The 16,847-nt window shown below is 50.1% G+C and overlaps 1 protein-coding gene across 2 annotated transcripts in view; it reads left to right on the top strand.

Moving 5' to 3' along the window:
* The window catches only part of agap1 (ArfGAP with GTPase domain, ankyrin repeat and PH domain 1), a 137,163-nt gene that overhangs the window by 79,360 nt on the left and 40,956 nt on the right, over positions 1-16,847 (top strand). For both annotated transcript variants that reach the window (XM_041966571.1, XM_041966570.1), the window contains exons 7-10: positions 1,017-1,144; positions 1,609-1,764; positions 2,061-2,153; positions 12,678-12,782. In XM_041966571.1, the coding sequence (XP_041822505.1) occupies positions 1,017-1,144; positions 1,609-1,764; positions 2,061-2,153; positions 12,678-12,782 (482 nt within the window). The remainder of the gene's footprint in view (positions 1-1,016; positions 1,145-1,608; positions 1,765-2,060; positions 2,154-12,677; positions 12,783-16,847) is intronic.

Consider the following 16,847-nt stretch of genomic DNA (forward strand, 5'->3'; position numbering starts at 1 on the left):
TGCGGCCCCGTCATAAATCTGATCAAAGGGGAGACGTTTCCATTAGAAGGAATGGCAGCTTCTCAGAGCAGAACCGAGATTGATGGATAAAGTTAAATTGCATTAACCGTGCAGTTTAAATATTTAGCACAGGCTTATCATAACTGTTCTTAACACTTAAAGTAATATACAGCCTGCAGGTACAGGACACGCTGACATGCATGTGAGAGGCTCCCTCCTATTGGTCGATCCCCAGCTGCCCGTTAGCCAAGCTAGCATCACGGCTCTGGGGATGCTAACGTCCGTCTCGTCTCTCTCACCAGCCTCCGTAAATATTTCCATTAAAACTCCTCACGCGGGTTAAAAGCAGAGCTTGTACAGATAGATACTGTTGTGTGTGACGATGCGTTCGAGGACCTGGATGGCGGCATGGAGACAGGAGAGAGTTAAGACTTTAGTGACTCCATTATCTCTGTTCCAATAAACACAGGCCTGTTTCATGCGCTCACAGATGAGGCCATTGTTTTAATTGGGCTCGTTAAAGCCCCCGGCTTCGTTAATGAGGAGCCGGTCGTAAACATTTACCTCCAGGTGACACGGGGCCGAGCCAAGGGCAGCGGCGAGAGAGAAGAAACTCTGCACGACGACTTATTTACAACAAAAACAGACCAAAGACTGAGGCCAGCTCCAGCAGCTCGTTTGATTCAACCTGCTTCTCTGTTCATTATGTTGTTATGTTCAGTTTTATTTTAGGTATTTGTACTTATTTGTTGAAATAGTCACATTCTACTTGTGTACATGGAAGAGGTTTGAAGGTAGCTTACTTTTACTAGCTGTGGTTTGAGCTAAATGCTAACATCAGCATGCTAACATGCTCACAAAGCATGCTTCTGCAGCCTGTTAGCATGCTAGCTATCATCAGCTCGTCTGTAGCCTGACAGGTGTAGGGGCTTCCTTTCTGATGACATCACGCAGGTGGTAAATGATGTTCACTGTGTGTGTGTGTGTGTGTGTGTGTGTGTGTGTGTGTGTTACAGTCGCCCAGAAGATCGTGGCCACCAGGAAGAAGCAGCAGCTGTCCATCGGGCCGTGCAAGTCGCTGCCAAACTCGCCGAGCCACTCGTCCGTCTGCGCCACACAAGTGTCGGCCGTCCACATCAGCCAGGTCAGAGGTTGTGCGCACGCACACACGCACACACACACACACACACTCTGTGGACTCTCTGTGTGTTACTGGAGCTTCAGGCTGTTGAGCTCTTCGATCCTCATCCTTCAGTCTTCCATCGATTCCTCATTAAAAAGCCATCGCTCAGCGTCTCTGAGCAGCGCCGCCGCGTCCCCGGAGAGTCCCGTTTATCTTCCCGCCGCCTCCACAGATCGGTGCTCGGTGCAGCTCTCGCTGATTACTGCCGAGCGCTGGACGCCTCGTCCGGAGCTCAGGAGACGCTGTTACATCCGACACTTTACAAACACCAGAAAACTTTCTCCTCAGAGCTCGTAGAGTCCAGATGAAACGGCCCGATTCTCGGCTTCAGCACGAGTTTCAGCTTTGGTCCCAGAGCGGAACTTCATTCATGAAGCTGTGAGATTGTGAGGAAGCTCGATCACGTTTTCTTTCTGTCCTTCCAGACGAGCAACGGCGGCGGCAGTTTGAGCGACTACTCGTCGTCGGTGCCGTCCACGCCCAGCACCAGCCAGAAGGAGCTCCGCATCGACGTCCCGCAGACCACCAACACGCCGACGCCCGTCCGAAAGCAGTCCAAACGGCGCTCCAACCTCTTCACCGTGAGTGTTTTGATCCAGCTCACCTCTGCTCAGACTGTGTTCGCATGTCGTTAAAGGTTAAAGGTTAAATGTGACCCACCTGTCGGTCCAGCTCAGCCACACAAACATCACACTGTCTCATTGATCAAAAGCTCCAGAACTTCTGCTAAATGGACCTTTGAACACAGAGTGCTGCTCCGTTTGTTTCCTGCCTGATGAGACCGATGCAGGTGGAGCAGGTGACGGTCGTCGTGGCGGCGCCGCGCTGCTCGCCGTCCGTGTTGATAATGACGGTTGTTATCTCTTTCGGTCCGCAGTCGAGGAAGGCGAGCGACACGGACAAGGACAAGAAGGGCCTGGAGGCTCGAGCCGACAGCATCGGCAGCGGGCGAGCCATCCCCATCAAACAGGTGAGACTTCCTGTCTGCCCCCCCCCCCCCCTCTCTTTCAACGCCTCGGCCTTGATTAACAGTGAAATCACACACTTAACATCAATTAGAGTGAGGGGCTCTCCCGGGTCCTCCATCCAGATCATTAGAGGAGGCAGAGGGAAGGGCTTTCACTGTCTTTCACTCTTTCTCACCTCCTCCCCCTCCTCCTCATCCCCCTCATCCTCCCCCTCATCCTCCTCCTCTCCCTCTGTTCCATCACTTCTTCTCCCTCTCGAAGCCGCCGCTTTCTCTCTTGTTTTTGTCCTCCTGAGCTCTTTGATCGGTGCGTTGGCAGCAGCGTTTTCAAGGAGTAATAGAAGAAGAAGGGGCGCACACAAACACACACACACACACACACACACACACCTGCTGTGTTGGCGAGGAGAACACCTGAATTGGCTTTTAATTTGACTCAAACCAGCTCCACTCGTGCTGGAGCGGCAGTGAGGGAGGCGGCAGTGGGTGAGGGAGGTGGCAGAAGGGTGGCGGGGGGGGGCGAGGTGGCGGCGGAGTCTCCCGACAAGCAAATGTGGCAATTAGCGAGCGCTAATCGCGGCCTCTCGTGTCGCCGCCACGGCCTCGTTTGTAATCTCCTAATGAACAAATCGCATCTCTGATGAGGGGCCGCCTCGCGTGGAGAGAGCGGGCGAGAGACATGCAGGCAGACTGGGAGAGAGAGGGGAGACGTGTGCCGCTGCTGTTTCTGTTCAGGGTCGTCGTTTAAGAGAAGACCCTGGCACGCCGCCGCAGCAGAGCGCTCGGTAATTGCAGCTGAACGGCGTCCTCGTCCTGTGAGGGTCTCTCTCCGGCTCCCGGCGCCGTCGCCTTCTTCTTCTTCTTCTTCTTCTTCTTCTTCTTCTTCCTCTTCCTCTGTGGTGTTGATGCAGCGGTGGAGCCCAGCGGGCGGAGCTGAGCCGTTTGGCGCCGTTAATTTGGTCCGAGTGGCAGAAACACTCGTCGTTAGGTGGTTGTTAAAACCGCGTGTTGGATTTTTGTGTTAAGGATGAAAGAAGACGAGCGACTTCCTCTGCTGCTTTATTTGCTCACGTGGTCGCCGGCCGTCATGTGATGTGACACGATGAATCACTTCCTGACCTTCAGTGGAATCAGAGTTTTAACCGTTTCAGGTTAATTCACGTCAGAGTCCGTCTGACCTGAACTCTTTGAATCAGGCGAACGCCTGTAATTAAAAGACTCTGCACTAACGACGTGTTCGAGATGAATGAAAAGCTCGTATCTCCAGAAGAAAAGCCTCGTTCACACCTTATAACACACGTTTGTGTATTTATCTTATATTTAACACACAGACGAACATTTAATCCTTCAATTAAAGAGTTACATGATTTACACGAGTTAAAACTACAAACAAACTTCAGGTAACGTGAACGGTCGACGTCTCTGTTCACGTCGTCACACCTGAAGTCCTAACGGGCCGTTATTGAACAGGAAGTTGATTATTATTCCCGAGCCCGCTCGCCAGAAGCTTCTTTATTGAGTCAACTGATGAAATCCAAGCTAATAAAGCCAGACACATACTTAGCCTGGCATGGCATGACATGACAGACCCAGCAACCCCCCCGACACACACACACACACACACACACACACACACACACAATGAAGCTGAAGAGGCAGCGCTGTGAGGCACCCAGCTTCCTCCTGTTGTATTTTTTTGGAAGTGGACGTTAATTGATTTGATGGTTCCCCGTGGTCGCTCTCGCCACGTCCCCCCGCCTGCTCCTCAGTGTGGACGACACACCGCAGACCTGCTCCCTAATTACACTGCGAGTGTGTGTGTGTTTTACGAGGACGGCGTGTGTGTTAGGAAAGCGATCGCGCCTCACGTTCAAGGTTCAGCTACCTTTTCCCCATTAACGCTTCATTTGCACTCTGTTTCACTTTCTTTGTCCCCCCCATCAGCGCCGTGTTCACACTTGTTTTTAATGAGACGCCGCTCTGACAGAAGAAGAACTCGCCGCCTCGAGCCGCTGCTTTGTCTCAGCAGCGAGCTGAACGGGTATTCGTGTTGTGGTTTATCGTACAGGTGTTTCTGACAGCTGCTGATAAGACTGAAGGATTTCAGAAAATATCAGATTCCTCGTGTTGTTTTCAGAGCGGGAAAATGATTTGTGTGCAGAGTCGGCAGCAGCGGGCCTAACGTTGATCCCTGAGGGACGCCTTCAGCAGCTTATTAACAGATCAGCCTGGGACTGATAGCAAAGTTAGCGGTTGTTGTACAATGAGCAGGTCTGAGGAGAGGCCGATGGCTGTCGTCAGCTGACCGTCGGTTCGCGCCAGAACAACACGCCAGTGTTCAGCCGGGCTCCACCTCCTCACGACGCTGAAACCAGCTGGTCTCTAACCGTCTCCGTCAACGCATCCTGTTAGCGATCCTGTTAGCGATGAAGGTTCAACTTTGAATGATGCAGTGAAGAAAAACAAAGCTGCAGTTTGATTGTTGTGCTGCGTTTTCAAGCTCGCTGAATGTTCCTCGTTTTCAGTTCGGGGTTCATTTTATCGTTGGGCCCTCGACAAATGACCTGTCAATCAAACCGTGTGGGCGGGACTGTGGCGTCGTCTTTCACTGGATTTTCTGTTGATTGAAGTTCCTGAAGGCGTCTCTCGCTGCTCCGGCCCGCGACCACCGACTTCTTCTACTACTGCTTATTCTCATCTCCTACCTGTGCGTGTGTGTGCGTGTGTGTGCGTGTGTGTGTTGTACCTGTGTGCGTGTCTGTGTGTTGCAGCCACTTGTTGGCTCGTCGCTGGTCCTGATCTCATTAGAGCGCCTCTCGACCACTCGAGGTGACGGCAGTTCAGTTCGTCTTTTGTTAAAGGAGAACGCCTTCGTTAAGAGAGTCCAGCGCTCATTAAAACCACACACACACACACACACACACACACACACACACACACACACATGCCAGGCCGTGGTGGATTCAGGTGGCTGTAATGAGAATGGGGCGGATTTCCACTCTGAGACAATTATCCAGCACAGATCCACACAAACACACACATCATAACAGCAGGCCCCAAATCAGTGTGTGAAGGTGTGTGTGTGTGTGTGAAGGAGTGTGTGAAGGTGTGTGCGGCCACCACGAGGTCACACGTGTCCTGAAGATAACAGTCATTTTATTTACCGTCACGTGAGACCAGACGGAGCTGCAGTGAAGGAACCTGGAACATTCATCAGTTATCAGCTGATTGTTCTCCTGTCGATCGACTCGTCATCGTCTCGATCCATCGACTCGTCATCGACTCGTCATCGACTCGATCGATCGTTTCAGCTCAAATGAAACGATCAAAACAGAACTCGTTGGATGTCTTCACAGCACGGCAGTGGTTAGACGTCATCAGCTTCCTGTCCAGGTTCATTCCCCCCTCGTAACAACAAGAAACTTTCTTTGTACTCTTTTCAGAACAGTTTTACAACGTGGAAACAGGAAGAGACACTGAGGTCGATTTAATTATTCAAGTCCCACAATAATTTAAAGAGCCAAGGGAAGTGGAGGCGTCAGAGAAATTCTCCATAATAAAGATCAAAATCATTGTTTATGAAGTTATATCACAAATACAAATTAAAGAGTCCCTTGTTTTATTTTTTCTGTCTATGAACTTCAATGATACTAAAAATAAGTAAAACAGATTAAAACAAAGACAAAAGAACATCTGAGCTGTCAGCTGATACAGAAATCATGAATTATTTTATATATATATATATTTATTAGTGTTATAAATCACAGGCCCTGACATTTGTTTCAGTCGTCAAGACAAACTGAGCCTGGAACAGCAGTCCGAGGCTCCGTCAGCCCCCGTCTTCACATCTTTAAAGTCCAGGTTGGTTTTTAAAAGCCAGCGAAGCTGCAGATGAATGAGGCGAAATGTCCTGAATCTGTTTCTTGTAATGAAGTCAACATTTACTCTGCGAGCTGAAACAGGAAGCACATGTGGAGTCACGGCTGAAGCCCCCCGCTACGTCGCTCCGCTGCCACATGAAACCACAGAGGAAGCGCCGGCCGTCCCGGCAGCCCGTCGGCCGTGTTTGTCTCCGTCTTCCTTGAAGTGAGCGGATGCGTCCAGCTTTGTTTACAGAGGCTGTTGACGGCGCGGGGCTCCTCCGACATCTGCTCCACGCCGCTAATTAGCCGCTAATTACCGGAGAGAGAGGGAGCGGCTTGCTCGTGTCTCTGTCAAGCGGCTGACCAAGGCGCTTTGAAAACCAACAATCTGACAAATTAATTTCCTCCGACAAAGCGTCCGAGCCGCTGGGACCGCAGACGCACCGCGGAGGGGTTTTTTTTATTCCTTCCAAACCTTTATTTACTCAGCGACGGTCAACAGAGCGCGGCGGCGTTCTGACTCGCTTTGACTGAGTCCCGCCTGGGAGCCGCCCAGCACAAACGGCCTTTCGCTGAGCAGGTCGGGCGCTCGCCATCCCGCTCAAGGCCGACTCAGCGATAGATAGCGAGGAAGAGGAGGAGGAGGAAGAGGTTGTTCACTGTCGCTGCACCGCTGCCTGGATTTCACCCAGTCAGGGAGTCTGCAGCCCGTCCTGCTCAGATGGATTTAGAGGGTCAGAGACTCAAATCAGGAGTTTAATTTCCTGATTAGAGGAAGATAATTTCACTAACGATGGCGTCTAATTAGAGTTTGTTTCCCGGGAAGCCTTCGCAGCGTCGTTACACGCCGGAGCCCCCGCATGTCTGAGCGCATCGCAGCACTGTCCAGGCCTGCAGCAACCAAACCTCATGTACTCGTGTTTGTCCTCGTCGCCATCTTTCTGTGTGTCACCATGACGACGAGGACTCAACGTGACGTCACATCACAGCAGGACAAACAGCTGATCACCCCCCCCCCCCAAAAAAAAAACAGATGATTGTAAATAAAGCATCACAATGTGACCATCAAACCTTCTGACTCTGTTAATGTGACTCGTCAGAAATGTTTGACCAAAGTGTGAAAATAACTTTCACCGTGTCTCCGCCCCCCCACAAGACGCCTCCCAGAACATCCCCCTGCGTGTGGAGGACTCGATGCTCGGTGTGAAACGGCCTCCCAGCCGTTCACACCCCCTGACCTCCAACCAGACGACCTCCCGCCGTAACCCGGCGTTCACTCCCTGAGTCAGACTCCGGTTCTCGGACGCCGCCGCCTCCTTCCTGCGAGGAGCCGATTAGTGTCGCGGTTGTAATTGCCTCTCGCGGGGTCGCAGACGAGCGCGGGGCTGGGTGGTTTTGACAAGTCTTCTCGTCCCCCCTCGGCGCCGGGCGCTTTGTAAGGAGTTAAATTGGATGGTTAATTCGGGTGTTATTTACCCTGTAATTCATTAGTTTCGCCCCGCCATTGGCAGCGGGCAGGCTGTAATTTCACGCTTCGCAATAAAAGATGTCTCATAATCTGCTTCATTTAGCAGCCAAAGAATTTAATGAAATTAACTGCGGCCCTAATTAAGACGGTGAATATTAAAGACCTGCTATCAAGGCTTTAACGAGGGTGACATGATCCGCCTTCCGCCGGATTGGAAAAATATCATTTCCCTGGGAAAGGTTGTCACTGCTCGGAGCCATTTTGGCCATGATGACATTTTTGTCATGCACACTAACCCCTGGAAATGAGATTTTTCGGGGGTGCGGGGGGGTCGAGGATGCGTCGGAGGGACGTCTCTTCCTTTTTAGTTTGAGAAATAATTAAAACAAGGAACACAGGCGTCAATCAAAGAGCATTTTTAGATTGTGCTCATTACGCCTCGGCGCGGCGGTCTCCACGGAGCGCCCGCTACAGTTTGTGTTTGGCACGGGGGTGTTGCTCTGAGCGCGCTGGAAGCGTCCCTGCGGTCGCTTTGTTGTTCCACGCCGTGTATGTGTGTGTCTGGTCTGATGATAAGCTGGACAAAGCGCCCAGCGGCGACCTGAGGGTGGCATTTCCTCCACATCCTGTCTCTCTCTGGGTGTCAGAGCCGAGCGAGGGGCGAGGTTTTTTATCCACTAATGAATTGAGACTGCTGAAGTAAGGTTTGGATAATTGAGTTTCTAATTAATTACCCAGAACTCTTATCAGATAAATCAGCTCCTCTTCAACCCCCCTCTTCCTCTGTGGTGTTTTATTTGATCTGGTCTGCGTCCTGCTCCCCTGGGCCTGCCCTTCGCCGTCCTTGCCTCATCAACGGCGACCTTGTCATGGAGACTGACGCTGCTGTGTGTTTTCATGTTGGTGGTGGGCTTTTTGTTCTCTGCTTTGGTGTTTTTCTGGTTTTTGCTGCGGTAAATATTCCACGCCAGGCGGCGAGCTTGTTTTTCCCTCCGTCGCCGCCTGTCGTGACTGTCATCGGGTCAAGTACCACATGGAAGGAAGCGATGCTTTAAACTCGAAAACACTCTGAGAACACAGAGCTCTGCCAAGGCTGCAAATCCTCCAAACGTGAGCTTTTAACAGCAGAAACGATCTGAGCGAGCTAAAGCTTGTAGCGCCGCTCTCCTGATTGACAGTCGAGCCTGATGACACGTTGCATTAATGCTCGTTTGAGGGGCCCGTAATTCGTGCGTACGGTTAGCAGCCGCTGCGGCGCCCAGGTGTTGTTTACCTGCAGCGAGTCACGGCCAGCGGCGTGCTCCCTCTGTGTGCGGCGGCCGGGAGGAGACAAGTGAACACTTCACCCGCCCGACATCGATCTCAGGCCCGATACAAACTGAGAGGATGATGGATGACCCGCGATCGGCGCTCGGGCCGGATCAGATGGCCGCCGCGATAGAGGAGGGAGCGTCCGGCTTCCCTCGCGCCGGCCATCACCCCCCCGCTCTGCTGTCGGCGGGGGGTGACACCTCTAATTTAGCCTCCTGCTCTCTGGAGACGTTGAAGAACAAAAGGGCTCTGGCCCCTTCGAGATCGCCCTGTTCTCTGGAGGGTTTGTCCACGTCTTTTCCGCTGATAGTGCCTCCCCCGTATCTCCTCCAAGATCCGCTGTCAGCCCCTTCAAGAGGCCTGGGGAGAGTCCATTGTCTGAGGAAAATAGGGGGGTGATTGAGTGATTAGAGAGTAGATTAGTCTGCATCAATCGACAGCAGCTTCCAGGGGAAACAAACCAGGAGAACGTTCCTTTATCACGAGGTTTTTTCTGAATGTGGAACCGTGGTTTGAACCAGGAATCTGGTTTTGTTCTGTTTTATGAAGATCTGATTAAAAGAGTTCATTTCTTTCTTCACGTCCGTGGTTGATTTTCCTCCTGGAGCGTGTGTGACATGTGACTGCGGCAGTCTTTAATCAGAGGCCCTCGGGTTCGAGCCCGTGAACATTTCCTGATGCGTCGTCTAACGAATGACTTCATCTTTTGACTTCCCCCGAGCGAGCGACCTTTTGTTAAGCACTACGCCACAATACTTCACCGGGGCGAGGAAGTGTCTCAGCGCGAGGGACCGGAGACCGCGTCCCCCGCAGTTTGCTGTTTCTGGGCTCTATAAGCCGCGTTTCCATGGAGACGAAGACTCTCACGTCCCTCGGTCCTGCTCTCGTCCACATGGACGTCGTCCCTGCCTCTTTGTTTTCTTCTTTAAAGAAGAACCGCAGTTGTGAGTCTCAGTAATGCCCTCGGTCGTTTTCGGATGCCTAACAAATGACTTCATCTCCTCGCCCCCCCCCCGAGCTAGCGACCTTTTCTTAAGCACTACCCCACAATACTTCACCGGGGCGGAGAAGTGCCTCGGCGCAGCCAGGAGAGTCTCTCCGAGGATGTATTTATCTCCCCACATCTATTTTCCCATGTGGAGACCTTGTGAGCTGTCATGGCTGCCACCCCCCCCTCCCGAAGGTAAAATAAGAGGCGACGTGTGTGTGTCACGAAGCCCGGGGAGGTGAATAATGAAAGATATTACCCATCAGGAGGATTTCGACGCGGCGTTCAATTAGCCTTCCCCTCGAGCAAACTGATCGCTTGTCATCCTCAGGATGGATGGCCAAAATTAATTTGCTGACGTCTCCCTCCCCAAATACCAGGTTTGGATGGAAAAGTGTAAGAAATATTGCCCCCCCCAGTTTAGTTCAGTCCAGGCCTGCAGTGGTGGAGATCAGACGTCCACCTCGACATCCTTCAAAGATCCGACGGACTTCATTCCCTCATTTCCTTCTTCTTCTTCTTCTTTTCTCAGCTTCTGTCTCTTCTCCATGGAAACAGGTTCTTTTGGTAGAACGTTCTTTTGGTAGAACGTTCATGTGTGTTCGACCCGACATCAGACCTCTGTGTCTTGTTTTCTGCTCACACCTGTTCTGTTGAGGTGTTTGCGTTCAGTCAGCTGGTATGATTGGCTGACTTCGGTGTTTATTTTAAGGATCTCACGTCTAATCTCTCTCCTCAGCGTGTTGCGTCTGTGAAATTGACTTCCTGATTGATTAAAATTGATCAAATCCCACGAGCGCGCTCGCCTCTCTCTCTCTCTCTGCCTGGAAACATGTAGCCGCTCGCCCGCTAACAGGCAGTAATGGATGATCAGCTGGCCTGACAGCTGCACGGCTGCCGGCAGCTTTCGCTTCAGAGCAGCAGGAAGCTCGTCAAGTCGCATTTAGCGCACCGTGGGGAAACACCCCCCCCCCCACACACACACACACACAAACACACACACACAAACACACACTCACACACACAGCTCTGCTTTATCTCCTCATCACATAAATTAGTGGAATCACAGACCTTAATGTAGCAGATCCCTGAGAGAGACCACAGTCCTCCCAGCCAGGGGGGGGTCCAGCCTGCTCTGCCGAGGCCGGCGGATCCGGTCCTGACTCGGTTCAGGCTAACTTAAGGTGCTGGTCCTGGATGTTCTCGGGAAATGCTAACATGCTCACAGTGACAATGCTAGCATCCCGACGTTTAGCAGCCACAGCGTGAACGTTATCATGGTGAGCGTTAGTTTAGCGTGTTAGCATGCCTTAGCAAGCATTAACTAACAGGAAGCAGAGCTGAGGCTGATGGGATAAACGTCAGGACGCCTCCACAGCGAGTAGAACCCATCCTGAGGAGAACGATGGTCCAACCAATCAGCTGACATCACTGTCCAGCTCTTCATCCATCGTCATCATCATCAGCCCTCGTCCAGATGTGTTTGAGCTGCTGAGAAGAGAGAGAGAGGTCTTTTTGACCCCGTGGTTATTATGGGATGATTTGCTGTCACATTTCTCACTCGTGATTGTCTTTCAGAAGAAATTTTAGATTTATTGGTCTTATTTGTTGCGTAGCTCGCCACCGCCGCCCGCGTTCGACTTCCCTCCATGTCACTGAGGCCTTCCTTCCTGCCGTTATGTCGCCGCCAATTAAACCGAATGTGCCGTCACTGGCGGCGAGGGTGACCCCGGGCCCGCCGCCCTGTCCCGCCGCCATCGACCGCCTTAATGAAAGCTGAGCGGTCGGGGCGGCAGAGAGCAGGCTTCTGTCCATCAGCCGACCTGTCCGTCTCACCCCCTCGCCTCCCCCCGGTGCCTCTAACTCCCCCCTTCCTCCCTTCACGGCTGGACTCTATTAATATCCTCTGTCGGAGTGTTAATGTTGTAGAAGTCCAGTGAAGTGACACGCGTGGCAGCTCGGCTGTAATTGCTAATCAGCGGACAGTTTTATCCCCTGCCGCCGCCTCCCGCTCCCCCCCACCTCTCTCCCCCTCTCTTCTTCTCCTGATCTCTCCTCTCTCTCTCGCCTTCTCTTTGACCTTCGTGCTCTCTCTCGCTCTCTAACCTAATGAATCCGGCTCAAATGAAGTGTGGGCGGGCGGGCGAGCGGCGGTCGCTCGGCCTAAACGGTCAGCCAGCCGCGGCTGATGTGCGAAGGAGAGAGAGGGGGGGGCAGAATGAGTCGGACAGTTAAATAAGTGCTGATTTCCCTCCATCTTTCCTCTTCTCCTGCTTTACGGCGAGCTGCTTTCAGCCCGCTGCAGATCTCTGATGCTAACACGTTGTTTTGTGGAGAGATGAACTCTTATTTAATCCGTCCTCTGGCCGCGAGCTCGTTATCTCCGCTCCAAAGCGCCTGAATGGGATTTAGCTCCAACGTGCACAAAGAGCGGAATCGAAGAATCGAGATGTTGTAAAAATGCACAAACAGGACGTCGATGTTCACTTTGTGCAAAACATGGCCAAAAGTATCAGACTCCCCTGTCCTGTTAGTGTTCACTGGTCCAGCGTCAGGGTTCAAATCCCTGCAGCAGCTCCAACATCTGGACTGACGAAGACTGAATCCAGAAGCGTGCATGGTGTCGCTAACACATGCTCAGCTATCACATCTGCCTGGAACTTTCTGCTGTCCACATACTTTTGGCCATGAAGCAGGTTCACAGAGCCAACATTTTTATCTTTGTTCCAGAATCGAATGCAAATTTCATCATATCAACATCATACCATCACAGCTCCGGAGACTTCCCCTTACATCATGACATCATGACATCACAACATCGTGACATCACGACATCGGTGTGTTCCGATAGGTTTAAAGTTTAAGGGTGTGCTGAAGCTGTTATTTCCTCCCTGCAGGGCATGCTGCTGAAGAGAAGCGGAAAATCCCTCAACAAGGAGTGGAAGAAGAAGTACGTGACGCTGTGTGACAACGGACTGCTCACCTACCACCCGAGCCTGCATGTGAGACACACACACACACACACACACTCATTACTAACCCTCTCTGATTGCTTATTAGACTCCAGCACTCTGCCAGCCTGCACTGACCTCCATCTATCTGCTGCTCTTCATCTCTCTGCTGTGTGTGTGTGTGTGTGTGTGTGTGTGTGTGTGTGTGTGTGTGTGTGTGTGTGTGTGTGTGTGTGTGTGTGTGTGGGTGATGCCAGGAATTGCTTGGCCATAACACACACACACACACACACACACACACACACACACACACACACACAGTGTTGATGGCTTGTGTATTAATTAGGACTCGTCATCTGTTTGCCCACGTCGGCGTTGATGATGTGAATATCAGCTGTAATGTCTCTGCTAATTGCCCCGACTCTCTGCCCTGTTGGCACAATATCCTGCCCCGACACGGCTTTATTATCACACACACACACACACACACACACACACACACACACACACACACACACTGCGTCTCTTTTTCTTTCTCCTCTCGTGCTGAATTTCGGCACGTTGCCTCCGACAGTTTTCTCCAGGTTTTTTGTCATCGATCATCTGGTTTTTCATTAAATTGAATTCATCATCATGTTTTTCCAATCACCCGATGAAGAGTTTAATCTACGGGGAAATAATTCATTTCATTCAGTTTTAGAGTCCGGTTGAGCAAACGTTTCATCAAATACTGAAGCCACGGTGAACAACCTTCTGCTGAATATCAAGCTGTCAAAACTGCTTTTGCACATTCGTCAATTAACTGGAATTAATTGACGAATGTTTAAACATTAGCTGCTGCTAGCTTCTTCCATGCGTCTGTTTTCTTCTTTTCTCTGTTTCATCCCAAACGCTTGTTTTGTCCTGGAAATCCAGTAAATAATAGAAACTAAAATAATAAAAAAGTACCTTCAGATGACGTTTTTTGACCCACGAACAGTTGAAAACATTCACTTTTCTGTCACATGAGACAAAGAAAAGCAGAAATCCTCACATCGAAGAAGCAAATGTTCGATTTTCTTACAAAAAAAAAAGATTCATCAGAATTTTTGCCAATAATCGTTCTGTCGTTCGCCCGATCGATGGATCGACTTTCAGCTTCAGACACTGAACTGAAGCAAGTGCGTCAGTGTTTGAACGGTAATCATGTGACAGGTGGGTTGGAGGTTTAACTCCCAGCGCCCTCGAGGTCGGCGGGTTTGAGCGAGGCGCCGCTGCAGCCGGAGGTTGTCGGTTCGATTCCCTCCGGAGCCGCTCACGCCCGAGAAGCACTTCCCCAAACTGCACACGTCCGTCAGCGATTAGAGCAGCTGATGCAGTAAATTAGTGTTAAAACTCATCACTTAACACATCAGCACACACACTCGTGTACAAACACACACACACAAACCCCCTCCAGCACCAAAAAGCCAGGTTTTCCTGAGCGCGCTGCATCTGCAGCTCAGGCGTCAATTAGCGTGTTTGCGGAGGCTAATCGAATGAAACTCAATCAGCGCCGCTAATTGCCCGACTATGTGCAAAGAAATCACATTAATGCCGCTAATTAAGTGGATGGCAATAGATGCCACCTAATTGGCAAGAAAATTCTCATCCAAAGTGAAGAAGATGAGGCCAAAAAAAGGCGAGAGAGTAATTAATCGCCTCTCAGACAGCTCAGATACTCTGAGGGGTGAGCTGTTATTCGCGTGTTTGAGGCTCAAACGATCACAAAGAAACCAGAGTTTTTTAAAGGAGGTTCTGTGCAGTGACTTTAATGACTCGTTTAATGTTCAGGTTATTGATTAACGATCGGTTAATCAGCTGATCGGCTCGCATGTCAATATTTCAAATAATCCAGAATAACGAAATAATAAAGATAAAAACAAAAGATTTTGCAGAATAGTGATAATAAAAGTTTGGATATGCTGATATTTACAGCAGGCCTGGTGGATTAGACCGCATCAGTTTGAGCTCGCTGTACCTAATAATCTGGCCTCTGATGGTTTATCAGGACACGAAACACAAAACTCTGATTTTCAACATGTTTTTGTCCATTTTGATATGTATGATCGTGATATTCAGACTCCCTGTGAAGTAAAAACACCTCTGCTGTGTCTTTTATCCATTTTTCCACCTCCGTCACCTTCATCGCTTCCTTCTTAATGTTTCCTGTCTGACCGCGGAGCCTCTTCTTCCTCCTCTTCTTCTTCTTCTCCTCCTTCATCTCCCGCCGTCTGTTCATCCATCGATTGAGCTTTTGGACGAGCTCGCTCTTTATGGATTCATGTTTCCCTCGGTGTCAGCAGTATTCAGCTCTCTGTTCGTGGCGCATTTTTCACACCGACGACACCGTTTATGCATCCATTTATACACACACACGCACACACACACACACACACACACACACACACACACGCGCGCACACACACACACACACACACACACACACACACACACACACACATTTAGACGCATGCACACACTCTTAAACTCAGTCAAACAGCGATAAACACACTTCCTTTCTTCAGCACTCATAAACTGACAAATGCAGATATGCTTTCACACACACACACACACACACACACACATACACACACACACCACCTGCTGTGTGTGTGTTTGGTCGATACACACATCCGTCCTGGACGTCGCTGCATGGTGTGGACGATCGGGCCGATGATGAAAGCTCCCCGATGCAAATGGAGACTCAATTACCTCGGTCAATCTGTCGGAGGGGTGTGTGTGTGTGTGTGTGTGTGTGTGTGTGTGTGTGTGTGTGTGTGTGTGTGTTTGCGTGTGTGCGTGTGTGTGTGTGTGTGTGGAGCGTTTACCCAGCGGGCCCCTGGCTCGAGGGCTCTCCGGTGGCTTGTTAAGACGCCATCGAGAGCACTTGGATTTGAATTGGCCTTTTGTCAGCCGAGCTGCCAGAGGGAGGCGGGAACACTGAGTGTGTGTGTGTGTGTGTGTGTGTGTGTGTGTGTGTGTGTGTGTGTGTGTGTGTGTGTGTGTGTGTGTGTGTGCGCGTGCTCAGAAGTCCATCTCTGTGAGGACCAATTAGGGTTTGGAGCTGGAAAGCGAGGACGTTTCCTGTCTGAGTTGGTTTAGATTTGAAGTTGTGATTCAGGTTAATTTGAAGTTTGGGGAGCGAATCATGTCGGTGGGGGTCCAGACGTGTATCCAGGTGTTTACAGGTGTTACTTAAACACACCTTTGAGCTACTACACTGCAACTTCAATACATTAATGGCACCGACTGAATTTCTTCAGTTCTGTGACTAATTACTCGACCTGAGGAGTAAATGTGATCAGCGGCGGTGAGCCAATAAGCAGCCAGGATCTCATAATGCTGGTGATTGGCTGCCTCCCCCCTCCGCAGCGTTCCTGTTTCTGCTGCTCTGCACTGATTCACAGCAGGTGAACCTGAACGTGGTTTCATTTCTCTTAATACGGGTTTTACAGAACTGTGATCAAAAAAAGTTCTTAAGTCGTAGTTTGGGTTCTGGTATCAAAAGTGTACCCGCCGTCTGATCTGAGCCTAAACCTAGTTCAGACCTCAAGCCTAAACCAAGTCTAAACCCAAATCTGCCTTTTAAGACTAATGAGGACCAATGAGACTTTGTTTGTTTTTGATATTATCACTCTGAACATTTTCTAAAAAACACTGAAAATGTCCTCTTTTCCAATAAAACATCTTCGCTTCCATAAAATGTCTCCATGTTTAAAAAAATGTCCTCACTTTCAGAAAGTTTCCCCACTTTTTTAAAAAATGTCTTCACTTTCCAAAAATGTCCTCATTATTTAGGAATGTTGCAAACGTCCTCAGCTCTCAAATATGTCCCTCCCTCAGATTTCTGTAAGGCGGGACCTCCTTTTTTTCCAGAAATGTCATGAAAATGCTTCGCTTTAGGAAAATGTCCTCACATTGCAAAAATGTCCTTGCTTTTTAGAAATGTCCTAATTTTCTAAAAATGTCCTCACTCACTAGAAATGTCTACGCTTTCTAAAAATGTCCACACTTTCAAAAAATGTCCTCACTTTCTAAAAATCTCCTTGCTTCATAAAATGTCCAAAATGTCCCCACATTATAAAAATGTCCACA

The sequence above is a fragment of the Chelmon rostratus genome, chromosome 24, assembly GCF_017976325.1.
Source record: "Chelmon rostratus isolate fCheRos1 chromosome 24, fCheRos1.pri, whole genome shotgun sequence".
Classification (NCBI taxonomy): Eukaryota; Metazoa; Chordata; class Actinopteri; order Chaetodontiformes; family Chaetodontidae; genus Chelmon; species Chelmon rostratus.